This window comes from Heptranchias perlo, chromosome 22 (assembly GCF_035084215.1).
Source record: "Heptranchias perlo isolate sHepPer1 chromosome 22, sHepPer1.hap1, whole genome shotgun sequence".
Lineage (NCBI taxonomy): Eukaryota > Metazoa > Chordata > Chondrichthyes > Hexanchiformes > Hexanchidae > Heptranchias > Heptranchias perlo.
Genome location: NC_090346.1, coordinates 38,734,217 through 38,756,923, shown reverse-complemented (window position 1 = coordinate 38,756,923; position 22,707 = coordinate 38,734,217). Strand labels below are relative to the sequence as shown.

Genomic DNA, 22,707 nt, shown 5'->3' with positions numbered 1-22,707 from the left:
TGAATCATTAACCCGCCTTTCTCTCTTGAATGCTGAATGGCCTGCTGTGCACTTTCTAGCCGTTCCTATTTTTATTGCAGCAATTGACTGACTGTCTTACAGCTAAAGAAATAGTACATATATGGCAATTGTGTTTAAGCATTCATTGACACTGAGACTCAAGTACTGACCATGACTGTATAGAAAACAAGATAAATTCACCATTACCATATCAAATCACAATATTATTAAAATGGTTAGTTGCTCGTTGGTGAGTGTCAGTGTCTGCTCAAACACGTAGTGGGTATTTCAGGCTATTAGCAGATCTTTATTATAGTTGGCACTGGCCTGTACCCTCATCTATTCAATCAATTTTGTTGTTTTTTATCTTGTTTCTTTACAGCGGTGAAGACCTCCGTGGTGCCTGTGTCAAGTATGTAACATTTTCTTATTACACCTGTGGATTAACTTTTTTACTTTAGCTTTATATTAATAACAACAACAATTTGTAATTATATAGCACCTTTAACATAGGAAACCGTCCCAAGGCGCTTCACAGGAATGTAACCAGACAAAAATTAACACTGAGCCAAAGAAAGAGATATTAGGATGGGTGACTAAAAGCTTGGTCAAAAAAGTAGGTTGTAAGGAGGGTCTATAAGGCGAAGAGAGCGGTGGAGAGGCAGAGAGGTTTACGTAAGGAATTCCAGAGCTTAAAGCTTAGATGGCTGATGGCATGGCTATCAATGGTGGGGCACAGGGAGTAGGGGATGCACAAGAGGCCAGAGTTGGAGGAACGCAGAGTTCCTGGAGGATTGTAGGGCTGGAAGAGGTTACTGAGATAGGGAGGGGCGAAGCCTCAGAGGAATTTGAACACGAGGATAATTTTAAATCGAGGCGTTGGTGGACCAAGAGCCAATGTAACTCAACAAGCAAAGGGGTGATGGGTGAGCGGGACTTGGTGCGAGTTAGGAGACGGGCAGCAGAGTTTTGGATGACCTCAAGTTTTTGAGGGTGGAAGATGGGAGGCCGGCTAGAAGAGTATTGGAATAGTCAAGTCTGGAGGTAAAAAAAGCGTGGATGAGGGTTTCAGCAGCAGATGGGCTGAGGCAGGGGCGGGGGTGGACAATGTTACGGAGGTGGAAGTAAGCGGTCTTTGTGATGGAGAGGATATGGGGACGGAAGTTCATCTCGGGGTCAAAAAGGACGACAAGGTTGCAAACAGTCTGGTTCAGCCTGAGACAGTGACCAAGGAGGGGAATGGAATCGGGGGTGAGGGAGCAGAGGTTGTGGTGGGGGTCGAAGATAATGGATTTGGTCTTCCTAATGTTTAATTGGAGGAAATTATGGCTGTGACATTTTCATAAATGCTTACCTGTTCGTGTAAATATCATCTTGGGGAAGGCAGTCTCTTAATTTATTTATGTGCTGGTAGCTATCTTGTCACTAACTGTGTATCCGGTGATTGCTGGATCATGTCTTGAAACGATTGGTTTTAGGTGAACATGGTTGAAGGACGAAAATGGAATTTATCTCAACCCAGTTTAGTTTAGCCTCCTGCCATCTTTTCAGGGCGTCACTGATGTTGTGACCCAGAATACCCTGCTCTATTGGCAGAAGAGGGACTTGTGGTTGTGAATGATTCACCAGATGAGAAAAATTTAAGGGTGAGGGGGGGTGCAAAGTCTTAAAAGTAAGTGAATTAATTCACTCAAAAATCAAAACATGATCAATAGTACTTATACAAGCTGCCACTAAAGTATAACACTTAACTCGTTGAGTCTTTTGTAAGTTAAATAAATGGATTATTGAGTTCAAGTGTAATTTTAACAAAAATAGGCTTTTAGAGTAAATCATTTCCCTTCTGCATGAGTTGCAAAACTAATGGAAAAGCCACCACACTAATAGTATCTATTACAATCCTTTTTAAGGTATTGGGGATTAACAATGTTTTTGTGGGTGTTATGTAACTATCAGCATAAATTGATACTAATCCTACCATTGTAAGTGAAAAGTGATTCTGCAGTCATTGATAATTGCTTGGGATTTTCTTCCTTTGGCCTTCTGCAAAAAGATTGGGAGGTGATCCTTTATACTACAGCCACGTAACCTTTGGATTCAGGATGATCTGAGCTGCGTAGAGTCACCCAAGATTTAAATTTGCTGTAGCTTCATTTTCGTTCCAATGGATGGGATTAAATGCCCAAGCTGGAGTGTGCTGTGACATCCCTTCCTCCCCTGCCAAAACATTCAAAATCCCTCCAGTTACAATGGTTTGCTGCAAATTGCCAGTTGAGATCAAAGACAGTATGAAGTAGTTGAAATCTTAATGTACTAAATTATTTAGGAAAAACATTTATCAATGAGTAGTTCCGCAAGAAATGAACTGGCACTAACCAATTGGGATGGAACTGTAAAAAGTGATTTTATTTGAGATGGTTTGAAGTGGGCTCCATCATATTCAGAGAGTGGGAAAGGAAGAGGGAGACACCAAGATGTTCCACATTCTAACTGTATTTCATTGTGTGGTCAGACTCCCAGGACATGCAGTGTCTGAAACTGATAGCTGACTTGGATAAAATTCAGAATGATGTGACGAAGCAGGAGAAGGCAATCCAGTCCTGTACACGCCCTCCACTGGAACAGAAAAAGCCGATCCAGGATAGCAGCGACCGAATTCAGGACTTAAAGGTAAACCCTAGGGTTAAGGATAAAGAAAGAGCTTGCATTCGTATAGCGTTTTTCACAACCTTAGGACGTCCCAAAGCACTTCACAGCCAATGAAGTACTTTGGAAGTTTAGTATTGTAGAAAACGCAGCAGCCAATTTGCATAAAGGCCCCACAATGAGATAATTGACCAGTTAATCATTTTTTGATGTTGGTTGAGGGATAACTGTTGGCCAGGACACCAGGAGCACTGAAATAGTATTGTATGATCTTTTACATTCACCTGAGAGGGAAGACATGGCTTTGGTTTAACATCTCATTCAAAAGGCAGCACCTCTAACAGTACAGCACTGAAGTATCTGCCTAGATTATACGCTTAAATCCTGAAGTAAAGCTTGAACCCATAATCTTCCTACTCAGAAGCAAGACTGCAACCACAGAGCCAAGGCTGATCCACATAAACTCCATGTTCTGTTGAGATATTTGAGTCTGGGTGTAAATCGATGACCATTTCTGCATGTCAGTGTGAATTGTGAGAGATGGGCAGTATTGTGATAAAGTTTTCAATGTTCAGATGCCAATACTGTAATACTATTTTTTAATTGGTGGGGGAAGAAAAAAACTTCAGTTTAGTAATGGAGATCTCTAGCTCAGTCAGAACGTTTGAACTCAAATTATGAGGACAACAATTGCATTTTACAAATATAAAATTCAATTTTAGTAATCTATTTTAGGAATCTTTTGTGATGGTCTGGTTTCCTGTCATATTGTTTAAGTCTTGGAGAAGTTACTTTATCTTTGCCACCATGTTAAATTTGATGGTTCAGTAGAGGGACAACTTTGTGACCAAATGCTGTGCAGGTTCACCTGTTGTTGGCAGTTGACCTATTTGATGAGCTACACACTCCCTTATAATGCTCACTGTTGAATGGACAGTTCACTGCCCTGTCTTCACATATCCTTGAGCGTATAGCAAGGTTGCTGGCTGCCAGTGAACCGTCTTTGATCCAGATCAGCCTGCCTCCCTGCTTAAAAAAAAAACCCCTACTTTATACTAAGTAGTTTCTGTGGGAGTTGGATGGGTTGAGGAGGTTGACTTTTTTGTTGTTGGAGGGAGTAGGTCGTTCTAAGTGGATGAACACTACTGAAATGTGAGTAATATTGAATCTGCTCTTTTAAAAAATCTTTTTTTTCTCTCTAGAACATCAGTAGATCTGTTGGCCAAGTTGAAATAGCAAAGATGGCGAAGGAAAGAGAATGTCAGGGTTTTCTTGCACAGTACCCACAAGTAGCTGGTGCACCTCAGCTTCGCACCAAACTGGATGACACGAACAACAAGTTTGATCAGGTCAGCCTCCTGCTCAACTGCTCTGAAGAGAAGTAAGTAACCATAGCTTTATGTTGTCATAAACAAGCTTTTCAGAGCATGAGACAAACCCTGAAGAACGATCTCTGTGAGAGTTAGAGCCCTCAGATTATTCCAGTACATAGTCTATGAAGGGATGTTTGGGCAGATAAATTGATGTTGGGTGGAGATGATTTTATAGATGAAAATTTTGGGGTACTGCCAAGTCTGGATATTGTGGTTTCTAGGTCAATTATTAAATGGATTCTGTCTTCATGAAAACATGTCTAGCTAACCTTTTTTATTTGTTTACAAACGCACACTGGGTGTAAAACAGGAACAGCGAATCGGCAGCCCGGTTTACACCCTGTCCATTTTACACCCCATCTGACATTCTTTACCATTGAAGTCATGACGATGATTGCAAAGTGCCTCCCAGTCTGTTTTCCCTCCCCTACAAATTGTATGTTACTTTATTATACACTGGGTGAAGGTAACCCTTGACACATTTGGTACAATCAGACATGTTCATCTAAATTGTACACCTAGTTATATGTGAACCAACATTATTATTCACGTTTCAGGATAAATTCGCTGATCCCGTGCTCATAGCAGGAAGGAATGTTTGGAAGGATCATGGGTTGCAGAAATGGGACTATTGTGCTGAAGCCCTGTCTCCAACGCATGATCCCTTTGAGCGCTGCTCCTGCTGGGAGCGTGAGATTGGTGAATTAATCCTGATTGGTACAGCATACTTAGTTTTTCCCTTAATTTCATACGTGATGCTGGTTTACTTTTGATATGTGATCCTTTGTCCAAAATGAAGAATATCAGACATACTAATTTGCAATTCTTCACAGGGCTCAGAGTGCTAACAAGTTGGAGAACACCCTACAGAAAGGCAGAAACATGTTGTCAGAATATGAAAACAAATTGGTAAAGGACCAAACGGTTCCAGATAGTATTTGGGGACTGGATACCAAGAAGCAGGAGCTTGAAGTGAGTACTACATCCTAAGATACATACTCAAAAACAGTTTAGCCCTGATGGTCTTCTCCATAAAGGAGTTTAAGCCCGAGAAATAGCCTTTCTACTATCCCTTTATGTAGCCAGTAATATGACCAATCCTTTGCCATTCCTCATCACCTCACCGTTCTTCAATTCAATCCAAATGGATTCTGTTTGGAGCACTTCTCTATTTAAGTCCTTGTGCTTTAGTGCTACGATATTGCCTCTAATTAATACCATAAGACCATAAAAGATAGGAGAAGGAGTAGGCCATTCGGCCCCTCGAGCCTGCTCCGCCATTTAATGAGATCATGGCTGATCTGATTTTTACCTCAACTCCACTTTCCCGCCTTTTCCCCATATCCTTTGACTCCCTTGCTGATCAAAAATTTGTCTAACTCAGCTTTGAATGTAATCAATGACTCAGCCTCCATAGCTTTGTGGGGTAAAGAATTTCAAAGATTCACAACCCTCTGGGAGAAGAAATTCCTCCTCATTTCCGTCTTAAATAGGCGACCCTTTATTCTGAGACTATGCCCCCTAGTTTTAGATTCCTCCATGAGGGGTAACATCCTCTCAGCATCTACCCGATCGAGTCCCCTCCGAATCTTGTATGTTTCAATAAGATCTCCTCTCATTCTTCTAAACTCCAATGAGTCTAGACCCAACCTGTTCAATCTTTCCTCATAAGACAACCCTTCCATACCTGGAATCAACCTAGTGAACCTTCTCTGAATTGCCTCCAATGCAAGTATGTCCTTCCTTAAATAAAGGCAACAGAACTGTATGCAGTACTCCAGGTGTGGTCTCACCAGCACCCTGTACAGTTGTAGCATGACTTCCATGCTTTTATATTGCATCCCCCTAGAAATAAAGGCCAATATTCCGTTTGTCTTCCGGATTACCTGCTACACCTGTATGTTGACTTTTTGTGTTTCATGTACGAGGACACCCAGATCCCTCTGTACCGCAGCGTTTTGTAATATTTCTCCATTCAAATAATATTTTGCTTTTTTATTTTTCCTCCCAAAGTGGATGACTTCACATTTTCCCACATTATATTCCATCTGCCAAATTTTTGCCCATTCTCTTAACCTGTCAATATCCCTTTGCAGACACTTTGTGTCCTCATCACAACTTGTTTTTCCACCTATCTTTGTATCATCAGCAAATTTGGCCACAAGACACACTTTTTTTTATTCGTTCATGGGATGTGGGCGTCGCTGGCAAGGCCAGCATTTATTGCCCATCCCTAATTGCCCCTGAGAAGGTGGTGGTGAGCCGCCTTCTTGAACCGCTGCAGTCCTTGTGGTGAAGGTTCTCCCACAGTGCTGTTAGGAAGGAGTTCCAGGATTTTGACCCAGCGACGATGAAGGAACGGCGATATATTTCCAAGTCGGGATGGTGTGTGACTTGGAGGGGAACGTGCAGGTGGTGTTGTTCCCATGTGCCTGTTGCTCTTGTCCTTCTAGGTGGTAGAGGTCGCGGGTTTGAGAGGTGCTGTCGAAGAAGCCTTGGTGAGTTGTTGCAGTGCATCCTGTGGATGGTACACACTGCAGCCACTCTGTGCTGGTGGTGAAGGGAGTGAATGTTTAGGGTGGTGGATGGGGTGCCAGTCAAGGGGGCTGCTTTGTCCCTGGATGGTGTGGAGCTTCTTGAGTGTTGTTGGAGCTGCACTCATCCAGGCAAGTGGAGAGTATTCCATCACACTCCTGACTTGTGCTGTGTAGATGGCGGAAAGGCTTTGGGGAGTCAGGTGGTGAGTCACTCGCCGCAGAATACCAAAACCTCTGACCTGCTCTTGTAGGTATTTATATGGCTGGTCCAGTTAAGTTTCTGGTCAATGGTGACCCCTAGGATGTTGATGGTGGGGGATTCGGCGATGGTAATGCCGTTGAATGTCAAGGGGAGGTGGTTAGACTCTCTCTTGTTGGAGATGGTCATTGCCTGGCACTTGTCTGGCGTGAATGTTACTTGCCACTTATCAGCCCAAGCATGGATGTTGTCCAGGTCTTGCTGCATGCGAACTCGGACTGCTTCATTATCTGAGGGGTTGCGAATGGAACTGAACACTGTGCAATCAACAGCGAACATCCCCATTTCTGACGTTATGATGGAGGGAAGGTCATTGATGAAGCAGCTGAAGATGGTTGGGCCTAGGACACTGCCCTGAGGATCTCCTGCAGCAATGTCCTGGGGCTGAGATGATTGGCGTCCAACAACCACTACTATCTTCCTTTGTGCTAGGTATGACTCCAGCCACTCTGTTCCTTCATTGCAACCCCTCAGATAATGAAGCAGTCCAAGTCCGCATGCAGCAAGACCTGGACAACATCCAGGCTTGGGCTGATAAGTGGCAAGTAACATTCGTGCCAGGCAATGACCAGCTCCAACAAGAGAGAGTCTAACCACCTCCCCTTGACAATATATATTGTAAATATTTGAGACCCCAGCACTGATCCCTGCGGCACCCCACTATTTACAGATTGCCGTTTTGAAAATGACCCTTTTATCCTGACTCTTTGTTTTCTGTTATTTAGCCAATCCTCTATCCATTCCAGTATATTACCCCCCAACACCATGAGCTCTTATCTTGTGCAGTAGTCTTTTATGTGGCACCTTATCGAATGCCTTTTGGAAATCCAAATATACTCCATCCATTGGTTCCCCTTTAACCACCATGCCCGTTACTTCCTCAAAGAACTCTAATAAATTTGTCAATCATGATTTCTCCATCATAAAACCATGTTGACTCTCCTTGATTGTATCATGCGTCTCCAAAAGTCCTGCTACTACTTCCTTAATAATGGATTCTAGCATTTTCCCAATGACAGATGTTCGGCTAACTGGTTTATAGTTACCTGCTTTCTGTGTCACTCCCTTCTTAAATAGGGGTGTTACATTTGCGTTTTTCCAATCCGCAGGGACCTTTCCAGAATCAAGTGAATTTTGGAAGATTACAACCAATGCATCCACTATCTCTGTAGCCACTTCCTTTAAGACCCTCGGATGCAAGCCATCAGGTCCAGGGGACTTGTCAGCCTTTAGACCCATTAATTTGCCTAATACTTTTTCTCTAGTGATAGTGATTGTTTTTAGTTCCTCCATCCCCTTTGCCCCTTGATTTTCTACTATTATTGGTATGTTATTAGTGTCTTCTACTGTGAAGACAGATACAAAATATCTGTTCAATTCCTCTGCCATTTCCTTGTTTTCCATTATTATTTCCCCAGTCTCATCCTCTAAGGGACCAATGTTTACTTTAGCCGCCCTTTTCTTTTTTATATACTTGTCGAAACTTTTACTGTCAGTTTTTATATTTCTTGCTAGTTTACTCTAATAATTTATTTTCTCCCTCTTTATTATTCTTTTAGTCATCCTTTGCTGGTTTTTAAAGTTTTCCCAAGGGAGGAAAGGCAATACCTTTCAAGGCAAGGTCTTTCCTCCCTTCTTCCTTCCCTATCCCTCCTTACAGTTTTATAATCAAGAAAGTTTAATCGTCAATCCTAACCCAGCTGCAGCCATATTTCACTTACTACTATTGTGTAATGGTTATCTATTTTAATCAATGATTCCAGTTCCCCAATTTTATTTATACTCCGTGCACTGATATAAATACAGGCTAATTTGGATTTCATTGCTTTGCAATTTTTCCATCTTATTGCCTTCCACATTCTGATTTTATTTTACCTTCATTTTCACTATCTTGATTTTTTAACCTCTATCAACCTTTCTATCATCTTATTGCCTATATACCTAAGGCTTACTTTCCTTCCAAACTTAATCCCACCTAATTACATTCAGACTGGCTGGTTTCTGCTACACAGGATTTAACACTCCACAGTTATGCCAACACCTTGTATTAGGATTGGGGTTGAGAATAAGAGTGGTGTCACAGATAGTAAAAACACTTCTTTCATTACATTTTAATCTAATTGTATTGTTTATATGATCCAGTATTTTACTTTTCTTTTAGGCCTTGAGCTCAGAGCTCAAATCCAAGAAGCCAATCCTGCAGGAAGCTGAGCAGAATTTAAATTCAGTGAAGAGAACTTGCAATGTGCTGACCGACAACTTTCAGGAGCACTGCCCAGATGTCGAACGACAGGATGCCGAGGTCAAAAAACTCAACCAACGCTATGACAATCTCAACAGACAACTGGCGAGCCGGTGGGTTTCTGTTCTTGCCTGAGAACTGTTTTATCTCAATAATCAGGTTTGCTAACAATTGGTCTGCTGATTAAAGAAATAAAAGAAAGAAATTGCATTTATATGGCGCCTTTCACGGCCTCAGGACATTCCAAAGCGCTTTACAGCCAATGAAGTACTTTTGAAGTGCAGTCACTGTTGTAGTGTAGGGAAATGCGGCAGCCAATTTGCGCACAGCAAGGTCCCACAAACAGCAATGAGATAATGACCAGATAATCTGTTTTAGTGTTATTGATTGAGGGATAAATATTGGCCAGGGCACTGGGGAGAACACCCTTGCTTTTCCTGTATAGTGTCATGGGATCTTTTACGTCCACCTGAGAGGGTAGACTGGGCCTGGTTTAACCTTTCATCCAAAAGACCGCAACTCCAACCGTGCAGCACTCCCTCAGTACTGCACTGGAGTGTCAGCTTAGATTATGTGCTCAAATATAGAAACTACTGAATAAATGGATAGTTAATATTCCTGGCCATTAGAAGCAGTCCATACCAGGTAATGAACAACCTGTTAGTAGCAATGTGAGTTTAAAAGGAATACTTTAGCAAGCCTGGATATATTCCTATACTTCAATATATTTTAATAGGGATGATTGGACATAAGGGAACATTTTGATCCCATGTTTCTACTGGGGCTGCAATGTGATTAGATGCCAGTTCACCACTAAGGAAGGAAACCTTACTTATTTTGTTGTCCCCTCCCCCTCTTCATTTTTAATCCTTAAAGGAAGTTGCATGTATGACCCAGTTAGATTGACAGTTCAGTAATTGCCAGATTATTTTTGCAGCACTACAACTAACATTTGTCGTGACTATTTTTTGTTTCAAGTGTAGATTTAATTTAATGACTAAGCTTCAATATGTATCTGGACTGGTTGACAGATCTGGTTCTAAAACATTTTTTTTAAATGCCATTTTCTCATTACCTCTTTAAGAGTTAATTCGGAGGAAATTAATGTAGCAAGCACAGTACTGTGATAGTCTCTTGAGTTTCTTGTTCTCTGTTAAACAGGTCTCAAAATCTACAACAGGCCAAGACTGCATACTCCAGTTTCCGGAATAGTAGTGATGCATTGGACAGCTGGCTCTCCAACATACCTAACTACGAACCACGGGAAACAGATAGTGCCAAAACTATTGATAATAAACTGAAGAATCAAATGGTACAGAGTCTAATCAATGTGTAACTACACATATACTTTATTAATATCGAAATAATATCAATGTGAGACGTTGAAAATATTTTTTCTTTTCAGTCTCTGTTTCAATTTTAAGAGAAGCATACAAACAAAAGTGACTTGATGGCACAGGGCACAGTGTCTGTTGTTATGCATTCATACATTTGCTTCATTAATAGACGGAGGAACCCTTAAGGGTTTGTGCCACTATAGTAGGACATTTTTGCAGAGAGGCCTTTAAGGGCCCAATTTTCACCCTGCCCGGTTGACAGGAATGGGACAGGTGGGTTAAAATTTTAACTGCGCAGTTTTTGGATCCGGGAAACGTGCCCGCCACAGGCAGGCAGGGGCGTCATTAACATGTTAGCATCAGGGTCCTTTGGCCCCCAACGCGATTTTAACTCCTGAACGCGCAAGTCACGCACAGTGCCGGACCTGCCAATGAAACCTGGTGGCAAGCAGAAGCAGGGCCAGAAGAGGCCCAGGAATATAGGTAATTTAAATTGTAGGCCTCTCCTGATACCCCTACCTCCCCCCTGCCCCGACCACATACCATAGTGCTAGGGACTGTTCCCTCGAGACCCCAGCAGTGGCCTCTTGCTGCCCAAAATCCCGCTCCTGCCCACTGGCCAGATTCCTGCCAGATTCAGGCGGGGGTCCGCCATTTAACATGGAAATGAGGCCCGGGAGTTAAAATCTCCCTCGGATTCACATGGCGCGCCACCTTGCTGCTTGCCACAGCCCTCACACGCCCTGAGTTAAAATCTGGCCTTTAGTTCCCAGAATGCCCTACTCTCTATGGCCGATAGTCTAGGGTTCTTCTAAAAGACAAATCATTGGCTCAGGTTGATTTTTGGCATTACAAAAAATGTGTGCAACAATATATTTAGTCTTTGCCAATCAAGAACCCTTTATAAACCATACCAGTCACTGTGAGTGTGAAAGAGTCACACTCATATTAAAATCTCTACTTGCACAACTTCAGTGAATTTTCAGACTTGTGCAGGTGTATTAAGGAAGTGACTAAATTGCTCCTTTGTTTCTTGCATATTTATTAATGGGGCAAGTTGTTTTATGAGATTGCATGGAATCTGCCAGGCAGAATATAGAAATGTTGTTATTCCATTAACCCTCTTTACAAGGCCTGCCAAAGCCACATTGATCAAGTTGTTTTCCTTTGGCCAGACAAGTGTCTGACATGCGTAGAAACTCATTGTCGTGCTTAAAGCTGCTTTTATATTGGTACATTTTTAATTTGGATTCAGGTAGACCAGTTTTTGATCTTGTAGACCCAATTTTCTTGTACCTCTACAAGTCTGTTGCAAAAATAGGATGGAGCTGAATTTAAGTGTCAGGACTTGGCTCATGAATGCTGATTTCCTGGACTCCAAATTACGACGACACAATGGTGTCAACAGTTGGAGATGCAAAGCTACAGCGACAGTTCTTTGCCTCTCTGCAACCCAATTATGGTAGGTAAAGAATCCTGGTTATATAAAGCACATTTTCTCATAAGTGAGGTGCTACCTTCCAGCAAATATCAACACCAAAGTTTCTGTCTGCTTGTGAGCTGCACAGCGGAAATCCACCTTCAGCATGATGGAAGGACAATTTGCAACAAATCAGCCACTGTAATGTTCTCAACGCCCACGTCCAATGCTGCATACCTGGCTTGCTCGTCCCCAACTGCTTGATCTGGGTCCTCATGTGAGGGGCGTTGGCAAAGAGTCACGAGGTTGACTCTCTGACCAGAGCCGTACTGCCCTGCAACTGCTTCCCCTATTTTATCCAAACTTAATCTGAGATTGCTTAGTCCCCATGAAGAATTTAAGAGCAGGAAATAGTTATTTGGAATTGGATTCAGAATGATTTCACAACATATGTTTGTTTTTGAGAAGCTTATTTTGAACATTTAATCAGTAGAGGTTTAATCTACCAGGGGATGGAAGATTAGAGACTCTGATTTGAAGGTTTTCTTCCTTTTTGTACAACATTGACTTTAGAAATGAATCCTTGTATACAGCCTATTAAGTCTTTTTATTAACAACGACAATCATTTATAGTTGACCTCCAGTGAGCTGCATTATTCTCACAGTGTTAAACTTAATTTTATTCTCCCTTTTCACACAGCGTGTTTTAACAGATATTACTAACAAGGAGTCCGAACTTGCAAAAGCAACCAATAATGCACAGCAATATCAGCAGGCAGCCAAGGTAAGATAATAAATTGTAAACTATAATTACTGAGGACAAGTCTGGTCGCTAGGTAAGAATGGAGACTGCAAGCATTGCTGCTTTGATATTGGGGCCATTGTACTAGAATGTTAATTACTTTTCATAGTCTGTAGATTATTCATAACTAGAGTCATCTTTCCCAAATCTGAAATTAGGCAAGTGACAGGATATGGGTGGGGCGTTGGGTGGGATCATGGGTTTGATCCAGATTTTCTGTTTGATGTTTCCAGAACATACGACATAGAAGTAGGTGGGAGAATGAACTTATAGGTCTAGAAATTCAGCCGCACAGCATTTTTTTGGGCGCTAAATAGCCTCAAGCCTCCAATATGGCGGGCAGAAAGTGCATGTTCATTGCGAGCCAGCAGTGTGCCACCCATCATATTGCACCACTCAGGCACGGGGAGTGATCCAATAATGGGCACACCCGAATTTCTAGGCCATAGACATTTGGGGGGTAATTTTAACCTAAGTCACTGGGTGGGCAGTTGACGGGATCGGGTCAAACGCTGGTTTTACCCTCTCACCATGCACCCCCCCTTCCGATTTCACTGTCCATTTACTTTAACGGAGAGTAAAATTGGGTGGGGTGCAAAATGGATGACTGATTTGATCCAGTCAGTTTCCCACCGGGCAGGTTAGGTTAAAATGACTCCCTTGGTGTCTGGTTTTATAAGTTTCTGGGCAGCTTATTCAACTCTTAATAATTTATAATTGCAAGAAAGAATATCATTCACACTTTTTCCCATCTCCGTCTCTGTGATCACAGGATTACGAACTTGAAGCTGAGATGTTTAAATCACTGCTGGACCCAGGCAATGCGCAAACATCCTCCAAAAAAACAAAATTCACATCACCAGCTGACAAGATTAAAGATGAGGTAATTGTTTGTCTAACAAAAATATACACTATGTTGAAACGCCTGATGCAAATTTCAGTTGATTGTATTGCTTAAATTGTATGTTTGTTTTAACAATTGGAGATAGAAACAGGACAGACAGTTCATTCTCAGACGTGGCAACTGAAACTATTTTAAATTATCAATCTAACTGTTTGTACTAAGTATTGCAAATTATAACCAAACAAAAAATACATTTCAGAAATCTATGATTTTAAAAAAAAGTTTCATAAATTGAAATGTTGTCAGCCCAGACAGGCATGGTCTTTTGTAAAAGACTGAGTAGTTTTTAGCTGAATATATTCACAAAAATTGGTTAGTGCATGATCTTGAGAGCTATGTTAGCATCTGAGATTTTATTTATTGAATTGAAATGAAAAGAATGTGTAGGAGATTGTGTTATGTGGTAATAGAAAACAGTGCAACATACAGATGGTTAACTTTGCATATTAAAGACTGAACTTTGATGCTGAATAAATCTGTTCCTGAAGTAGATTTTTTTTCTCCCTCTAAATATTCCTGGACTAAACATTCAGTGAGCAAGGGCACAAAGGCTATGCAAAATGCTGCAAACACTTTGGGAAGCATCAGTGCACATACAAGATATTTAGAGATCAGAAAGGACATTTGGCCCATCTTAATTCATTTATCCAAAAGAACCCTACACTCCTGCCACTGCTGCTTTTTAAATGATTCCAGGGTTCTCGCCTACACCACCTGGAAATCCATTCCAAGACTGGGAATTTCCTTGGAGCTGCTCCCATTTTGCCGGAAGTGACAGCGGAGAAGTGGAAGCAGCTCTGAGGAAATTCCTGGCCCAAGTATTAATCACTCTGTGTGAAGAAGGACCTCCTCATATCAGTCCTAAAGTTGCCTTTTACTAGTTGAACCTATGTCCCCTTGTCCTACTCCCACAATTTTTACTTAACATTGTATTTCAGGATTAATCTCTCCTATATCAATTACCATCTTATATCATATGTCTGTAAGATCATCGCTCAGATGCCTCCTTTGCGGGCTAAAAAGTCCAAGTCTCTCCCGTCTTTCAACACAACTCAGACCCCTCACACAAGGGATCAGCTCCGTGGCTCTTCTATGCACTTCCTCCAGCACTTGAATGTTTCCCTTGTTTCTCAGCAACCAGAGCTGGACATTGTACTGAAGGTGTGGTCAGACCAGAGCACTGTACAGTTTCATCAAGACATTCTTCTGACGCATATTCTACCATTCTGGTTATATAATTCAACATTCTGTTGGCTTTCTTGATTGCTGCTCTGCATTGGTTGGACATGTTGAACCTTGAGTTCTACTAAGATTCCCAGGTCTCTTTCAACCTGCATCTCAGCTATTTCAACACCATTAACGGAGTACGTGTCTTGCCCATTTTTCCTTTCAAAGTGCATAACTTTACACTTGTCTGCATTAATGTCATCTGCCATTTTTTTGACCCACTCATATTTTGTTTTACTCATTCTACAATTTCTAGGCTGCCTCCTTCGATTCCACTGCCCCTCCACTTTTGGTGCCATCTGCAAATGTGACCATTTTGCACTGAGTTTCTGAGTCCAAGTCATTGATGTCAAATAGAAACAGCAGTGGTCCCAATAATGAGTCCTGGGGCACCCCACTTAGTGTTTCCCCTGACTCCACCTTGACATTTCCCCTCTAACCAATACTTGTTACAAATGTGATCACTGCACTATTAACAGGGTAGTTGAATATCTGTTTTTTTCAAATGAGGGATAAAAAAACAGCCCATTTGTTCATTGGTGGTGTCACATTTTACCTGAAGCAGTTGCTTTGTCATTTCAATAACAATTATGTCTCAATATAAATTTATGGAACATAAGAAACTGGCCTCACCCAAAACCATAATAAAACCTATTGCCTGTCCTAGTGTGGTTCCCAACACAGCAACTTGTGTAATTCTAGAAAATTCTTTATTATTCACCAGGTTTCCATCCTTTGGCTTTGTTGTGTGTTGACATATCTGCTAGAGTCCATTTTCAACATAATAGAACTCAGGAAACACAAATTAAATTCTTGGGATTAGAGAATTGAGAAACCACACTCTTGAAACAGCAGAGTTAACATTTATCATACAGTTATGTTTAAGCTAGTGGTTCTCTCCTGGTATTGGTCATGGTATATTGTAATGCTACAACATTTACTAATGACAAGTGCATTGTACTGTGTAATGCACATCTGTTATTTTGCTGGTAAGATGTAGCTGTGTTTATCTCGGCCTGTCTGTTAAGAGCACAAATTGCTATAAATAGGCCAATTAGAGATTATAATTAGCGAGGGAATTCTGCTGATTGGGAGGAGGTTGTGAATTCCCAGCTCCAGGCCTGAAGAAATCCATCAAAAAAGGCATCAGTCCCTAATATTGGAGTCATTGTAAAATATACCTAGAGTTCATTAGATTAAGTTCAAAAAATTACATCTTAACATCCATGCAATAAAAATCATGGTTGATCTTTTCCTTTTATTGTAGCAACCAGAAATGGAACAAATCCATGAAGTAACTTATATAAAAAATTACAGTTGACACTTTGAACTGTAATGGACTCATTTTTAAAAATTAAATATACATTATATTTAACATTTATTTAAAAAGTTAGCATTCTATCCAGCCGCCTTCTAGAATGCAGTCTGCATTACACCAGCAGGGCAATGTATTATACTTACTAAGTGAACATCTAAAACATAGACATTACTTTCTACACCTGACTACTGAGAAAATAACATGTTGTCACTCCACAGGAAACCACCTTAGCTACCAAATTTGCAGCGGTGAATGCTGTGAACAATCAGCGGATGCGGAACTTAGAGTTTGCACAAGGCTTGTTAAAACAGGTAACAGTCTCTTATATTACGTATTTGTTAAAATTAAAAAAAAACATTGGATGATGCCAAAATCCACAGCTTCCTGTCATACACTGAAGTTGATATTAGGCTGAAGATTAACCAAGGGTTTACCAAGAATGCCATCAAGAATAGTCATCCATCAAAAAAGGCATCAGTCCCTAATATTTAACCAAATACATAATTGGAATTGTTGTAAAATATGTCTAGAGTTCATTAGATTAAGTTCAAAAAATTACATCGTAACATCCACGCAGCAAAAAATCATACTTTTTCTTTTTATTGTAGCAACCAGAAATGGAACAAATCCAGCAACAGGTTCAATCACAAAGTTTTGCATCACCGACTAATGATTCCAGCAGACTAGAAAAATATCTGAATGATGATCTGCAACACAGGGAAGAAGTGGAGAATGAAATAAAGAAAGTACAGAAAGAAATTTCAGCCCTGGAAGGTCAAAAGCTCAGGGGGTCATTAGTCAAGAAAGAGGTTGTCAAAAAGGTCCCTGACCCCCAGCTAGATGAGGAGATGCATAAGGTTCAGGAAACATTAGCAGATGAACAGAGGCAGAACAAAACCTTAGAGAATGAGTTGGAGATCTTGCGCCGCAAGCTACTTGTTCTGGATCAAGTAAAGAAAGACCCTGCAAAACAATATGTGGTCAAGGAGGTTCTTCGTATTGAACAGGACAAGGATCAGGAAAATGAGATACTGCGACTCAGGGAGGAGCTTGAAGAGATCAAAAGGCAAAAATCAGCAAAGGAAAGTGACATTTTGCTGCTTCAGAAACGTCTCCGCATTTTGACTGAAGAGAAAAGCAAGCTGCATGAAAAGATCACAGAGAAAGAGGTGTTTAAAGTAAAAAATGACCCACAGTTAGAGGTCGAGTTTAACCGTCTCAAGGACAATAAGCAACATGAAAGTCTCTTACGGCAGCAGAAAGAGGAGGAGCTAAAAGTGCTTCAGGAGAAGCTGATGCGACTAGAAAGAGAAAAAGCCAAGGAGGAGGAGAAGGTGACGGTGAAGGAAGTATTGAAGATGGAGAAAGATGTGAATTTGGAGAAGGAGGTTAATAATCTCCGACGTCAGCTTGAAGATGAAATGGCCAAAAAGCGTTCTCATGATCGAGAGAAGGTTGATCTCCTGAAAAGGATCAAGGAGCTTGAGGAAGAAAAGTCAAAAATTGTTATTCAAGAAAAGGTGCGTGAGATTGTCAGGCCTGATCCAAATGCTGAAACTCAGGTGGCTAACCTTAGGACTGATCTGATTGAGCAGCAGCGAAGGTACACTGATGCTGAAATACAGCTGAGGAGTATCCATGACGAAATTACGCTCTTAAAAGATAAAGGTCCAAAAATTGAGATCAAAGACAACATAAAAGAAGTCATAAAATACAAACCAGATCCTGAAACTGAGCAAGAATTGGAAAGATTAAGGGACGAGGTAGCGGACAAAACACGGCAAGCGGAAAGAGCTGAGGTCGAAATAAGTCAGCTCGAGAAAGAGATTGAGATGCTGAAGAGTAGCAAACCTCAAATCCAAACAAAAGAAGTTATCAATGAGGTACTTCAGTACCGTGAAAATCCAAAGACCAAAGAAGAAGTGACATTCCTCAGAGCCAAACTAGCAGAAGAACAGAAAAAACAATTGGAGCAAGAGAACGAGAGAACAATGAATGAAGAAAAGATCCAACTGAAAAAGAAGGATCTAGCACAAGTGAGAGAGAAAGTGGTGCAACAAGAAGTCGTGAAGCTCGAACAAGATCCAACTTTGAAGGCAGAATGTGGTACATTGGCAAGCGAAATTGAGCAAGAAAGAAGGCAGAAGGAAAATTTGAAAGCCCAGATCCAAACGTTACAACTTCGAAAATCTGACTTAGAAGAACAACTGCAAGAACTTGAGGCAGAGAGGCAGGCTCGACGGAATGCTGAGCTGGAGGTCAAGAGATTAAGAATAAAGGTCAATGACCTTGAGGAGAAAGAAAAGGAGGTCAGAGATAAAGTAACAGTACAACAAAAAGTGGTGCTTCAGCAGGATCCTATGCAAGAAAAAGAAGTTTCACTGCTTAAATTGCATGTGGAAGATGAAAAAATAAAGCGAAGTGCACTTGAAAATAACCTTCAGACCCTACGACTTAAACAGATAGAACTTGAAACAAAGAAAATCAAGGAAAAAAATGTTTTTACAGAGAAAGTTCAAGTAGAGAGAGATCCCGAGACAGAATTGGAAGTTCAACGTCTTCGAAAAAACTTGGAGGAAGAGGGAAAACTAAAGCATGACCTGCTGAATGAACTTAACCACCTGAACGCTAGACTGTCAGATTCTGAATTCAAGGATACAAAGACTCTGAAGGACTTAGAGGATTTGAAAGAGGAGAATGCCAAACTGCAGAAGGAAAACCAAAATCTGGTAAATGAAAGCAGAAGACTGCATTCTGACATACAAGTCACCGTTCAACAAACCCAAGAAGTCAAGTCAGAAAAGTCACTGCCAGGTGCTGGTAATGCAGATCTTATGGAGTCTCGATTTGCATCCCTACAAAGAGAGCTGGATGATCTAAGGCGGGTAACAACATCCAAAGAAAGTGAAATTGCAAAGTTGGAGAACCAATTAGCCACAATGAAAATAAAGAGAGAACAGCGGGAGAACAGTTTAAAACGTCACATTGTAGTGATAGATCCAGATACTGGCAAAGAAATGTCTCCACAGGAGGCCTATAGACTTGGCCTCATCAACTGGGAGATGTTTACCAACCTTCAAAGTCAGGAATGTGACTGGGAGGAGATAACAGTAAAAGGTCCTTCTGGCACTTCCTCAGTCCTCCACGATCGAACATCTGGTGAGAAGTATTCCATTGATGAGGCTTTACAGAAGGGCAAGATTACCAAGAAACAATTGAAACAATATATGAATAAGGAAATTCCCATCCAAGAATTTGCGGTCTTGGTGTCAGGAAAAAATGAAGAGTCACAATATAAATCAGAGGAACATGTGACGCCCCCAGCTAGCTTCAACAACATCAATAAAGCAGATAATTATCAGCTAATGTCTCCCACAAGTTCTAGCCAACAACAGTCTTTCCCTTCGGCCAAAGAAAAACTGCAGGCAATTGGAGGCGTATACGATGTAGACACAGACAGTAAAATGTCCGTCACCAATGCAGCTAACCGAAATCTTATTGACTCACACACTGCTCTGAGGCTTCTGGAAGCCCAAGCTGCAACTGGTGGAATTATCTATGTGAATGATGGCAGCAAGTACAATGTAAAGAAGGCTGCAGAGCTTGGTTTGATTGATAATACACTCGTGAAGAAGCTATCCAGTGCAGAGAGTGCCTACACAGGTGTTGAAGACCCTAAAACCAAGGCACTCCTTTCAGCTGCCAAGGCTGCAGAACGTGGCTGGCTTTACCCTGAGGCTGCGGAATGGTATCTGGAAGCACAATACTTAACCGGAGGTCTGATTGACCCTCTCACATCTGATAAAAATTCACTAACAAGGGCAAAATCATCTGGACTAATAGATGACGACATGGCCAAAAAACTCAAAGATGACACCTCTTACCCTAAAGATCTGGTGGACCCTATTAGCAAACATGGCATTAATTACAAGGAAGCTTTGGATATATCCCTTGCTGACCAGAAAACCGGGCTGCTGTTGCTACCAGTCTCCTCCAAGACTTACTAATGCCTTTTTCTTCATGCAAAGATCATAGCACAATCATCTACAGCTATCAACTCGCAGACCACCTTGAAAACAAAAGAATGCTGTATTGGAACTGTTGGATGAAACCAGTTGAATTTATTCGGGGGGGGGGGGGGAAGCTATCTGAATTAAAGCCACTATTAATGTAAACTTCTATTACTACGACTTCAGGATGGTTTTTTCTTAAAGCTTTTATACCTTAAAAGAAATTTCTTCTTATCTCCATTGTATACGTTTCAAATGCAGTAACATATTTAAAGAGAACCAACATAAATTACCCTGTGTCAGAGTTGGACCTTGTGTGTAATATCTACCAATAATTTGGTCCCAAAATTACCGGGGGGCCCACTCCGCTAGTGCGGAACCGCTGCCCACCGCAGTCCTAGGATCCTGTCCCAACTCCTGAGAACGGGATCGCTTTCATGGCTGGGGTGGGCCTCCAACACCTGGAGGAGCGTACCAGCTGCTCTGCCCCGGCCTAGGCTGATCTGCCCTTGAGGTTCCCTGAGGCTCAATGGGACCGAAGAGGAAATTACTTTTCTACAGTTTTCAGCTCCAAAAAGGAGCCACTTAGCTTCCAGATAGGGTAATTGGTCCCATCTGGGATCAATTACTTTAGTCTAGTAAAGGTTTTGGACCTTTCAGAAAGCCTTCCTGGGTGAGAATTCCACTGAGGCCTTTCAAGGATGAAAAGAGAAGAATTTCCCGAGGAAGCTCTTGATGTAGTGAGGGCAGGCAGATCCTACCTACCGGAATTTAAAAGGCCAGGGCAGAATCTCACCATAGATGGCTTCCGTTCCAAATTCCAGCTCCCCAAGATCAAGCTTTCCATCCTCTCCTACCCCAATAATTTTGGGGCCTTTGACTTTTGCAGTGCACAAATATTAAGAAAGTTAAAGCAAGTCAAGAAAAGGAGCTTTAATACTTGATGCCCAACAGCAAAGAACCTTTTTTTTAAAAAAATCTGTGTTTTGTATTGGATACCAAAAAAAACTCCTGCATCTTCAAAATAGATTTATTTTTGCCCACAAGTAATTCAAGAATTTAGCAACGATAGGCTGTGTCTCCAAAACCCAAATAGAACAAGCTTGAGCAAATTTAGTCATTCTGTTTTAGGAATCAAAAATGCTTTCATATGGGGGAATGGAGCAGAACAAAAATATGCTAAAAACAGTGAGTTTGACTGGAAGGCCCCACACCCTAATTTTCATATTCCAGATGTGGAGATGCCGGTGATGGACTGGGGTTGACAATTGTAAACAATTTTACAACACCAAGTTATAGTCCAGCAATTTTATTTTAAATTCACAAGCTTTCGGAGGCTTCCTCCTTCCTCAGGTAAATGTTCAGGAGCTCCTCGAAGCCTACGCATTGCCTGAACATTTACCTGAGGAAGGAGGAAGCCTCCGAAAGCTTGTGAATTTAAAATAAAATTGCTGGACTATAACTTGGTGTTGTAAAATTGTTTACAATTCATATTCCAGGGGAGGGAATACTGTGGACTAACTACACTTAAAGAAAAAACTCTTCTACAGTGAATGGAAGCATCAAGCAATTGTTGTAGTCCTTTTTGTAAGATCAAGTTTGGGTGATAACCTTTTTTAAAAAATGGATCATTTAAGAAAATAATATATATATATATTGCATGAATTTGCTACATTTAGTATATATATTCCATAGCTTTGACTATAACTTGCATTTATGGCATCTTACCTTTCAGGGAATAGAATAATTATAAGGGATCTGTTTATTTATACTAGAGAAATAAAAAAAAATCTGTTCTGATTATAAAATGGAGTCCTTCATTTTTACGTTCAATCAAAAGTGTTAGTTACTGTATGAACAAGTTCTATCCAAGCGTGTATTATTTTTCCACTTAACAATACATACAATGCTTGTGCTTCTCCCCAATAGTTACCAATCTAATAGTTTTCTTTAGATTTAATTTTTACTACTCTTAAATTTAGAACAATATTAAAAAGTTCACAGCAAGCGCTAAGGCAATCAGAATTTCACTTTAAACTAAAATAATGTGCTGAAGAATTCTGAAGGAGAAAAAGAACTAAACTTCAAATTAAATATCATAAGAGACTAGATCAAATGGCTTACTGCTCGAGCTCATGAAGAGTGGTGCAATAGTCATCATCCAGCTGAGTAAGAAATATCCTGGATTTGAGGCCTGCCACAGCAAAACTCCACCCCCGTTTCTGCAGGCTCCTCGTTGGAGGACAGGGAATCTGCTTCCAATATTCAAATGGCCCTGATGCCAGAAAATCATCTGAGGGTCAAGGTTGAATCACTATGGTAGGCAGAAATCCTGCTCCCCCACCCCAAGGTGTGCCCCAGTGACCGAAAGGTAGAAAATCTATACTCTGGTATTTAGCAGAAATGGGGAAGCAGAGTGGGCCTTTAGCTACACTGGAAAAGTACTCGTAGGCTTTGATAACACTGGAGATGGTCCTGGGAATTTGCTATATGGGGGTGAGGGTCCTGAGTTGGCAGTACTGCGGCAGGGTTGCTGGGGCATGGCAGCATGGGGTGGTTGGATCCTTTGGACTGGCATCACTGGAGAAGGAATCTGGGATTTGGTAGAACTGTAAAGGGGAAACCTAAGGCT

General features: G+C 41.2%; 1 protein-coding gene across 1 annotated transcript in view; it reads left to right on the top strand.

Moving 5' to 3' along the window:
- ppl (periplakin) overlaps positions 1-20,367 on the top strand; it is a 59,583-nt gene extending 39,216 nt beyond the window's left edge. Inside the window, exons 14-23 of the mRNA XM_068003334.1 lie at positions 383-412; positions 2,513-2,670; positions 3,849-4,027; positions 4,853-4,991; positions 8,977-9,170; positions 10,219-10,369; positions 12,515-12,598; positions 13,389-13,499; positions 16,284-16,376; positions 16,674-20,367. Coding sequence (XP_067859435.1) covers positions 383-412; positions 2,513-2,670; positions 3,849-4,027; positions 4,853-4,991; positions 8,977-9,170; positions 10,219-10,369; positions 12,515-12,598; positions 13,389-13,499; positions 16,284-16,376; positions 16,674-20,072 — 4,538 coding nt within the window. The 3' untranslated portion in view covers positions 20,073-20,367. The remainder of the gene's footprint in view (positions 1-382; positions 413-2,512; positions 2,671-3,848; positions 4,028-4,852; positions 4,992-8,976; positions 9,171-10,218; positions 10,370-12,514; positions 12,599-13,388; positions 13,500-16,283; positions 16,377-16,673) is intronic.
- Positions 20,368-22,707: the final 2,340 nt, after the last annotated feature.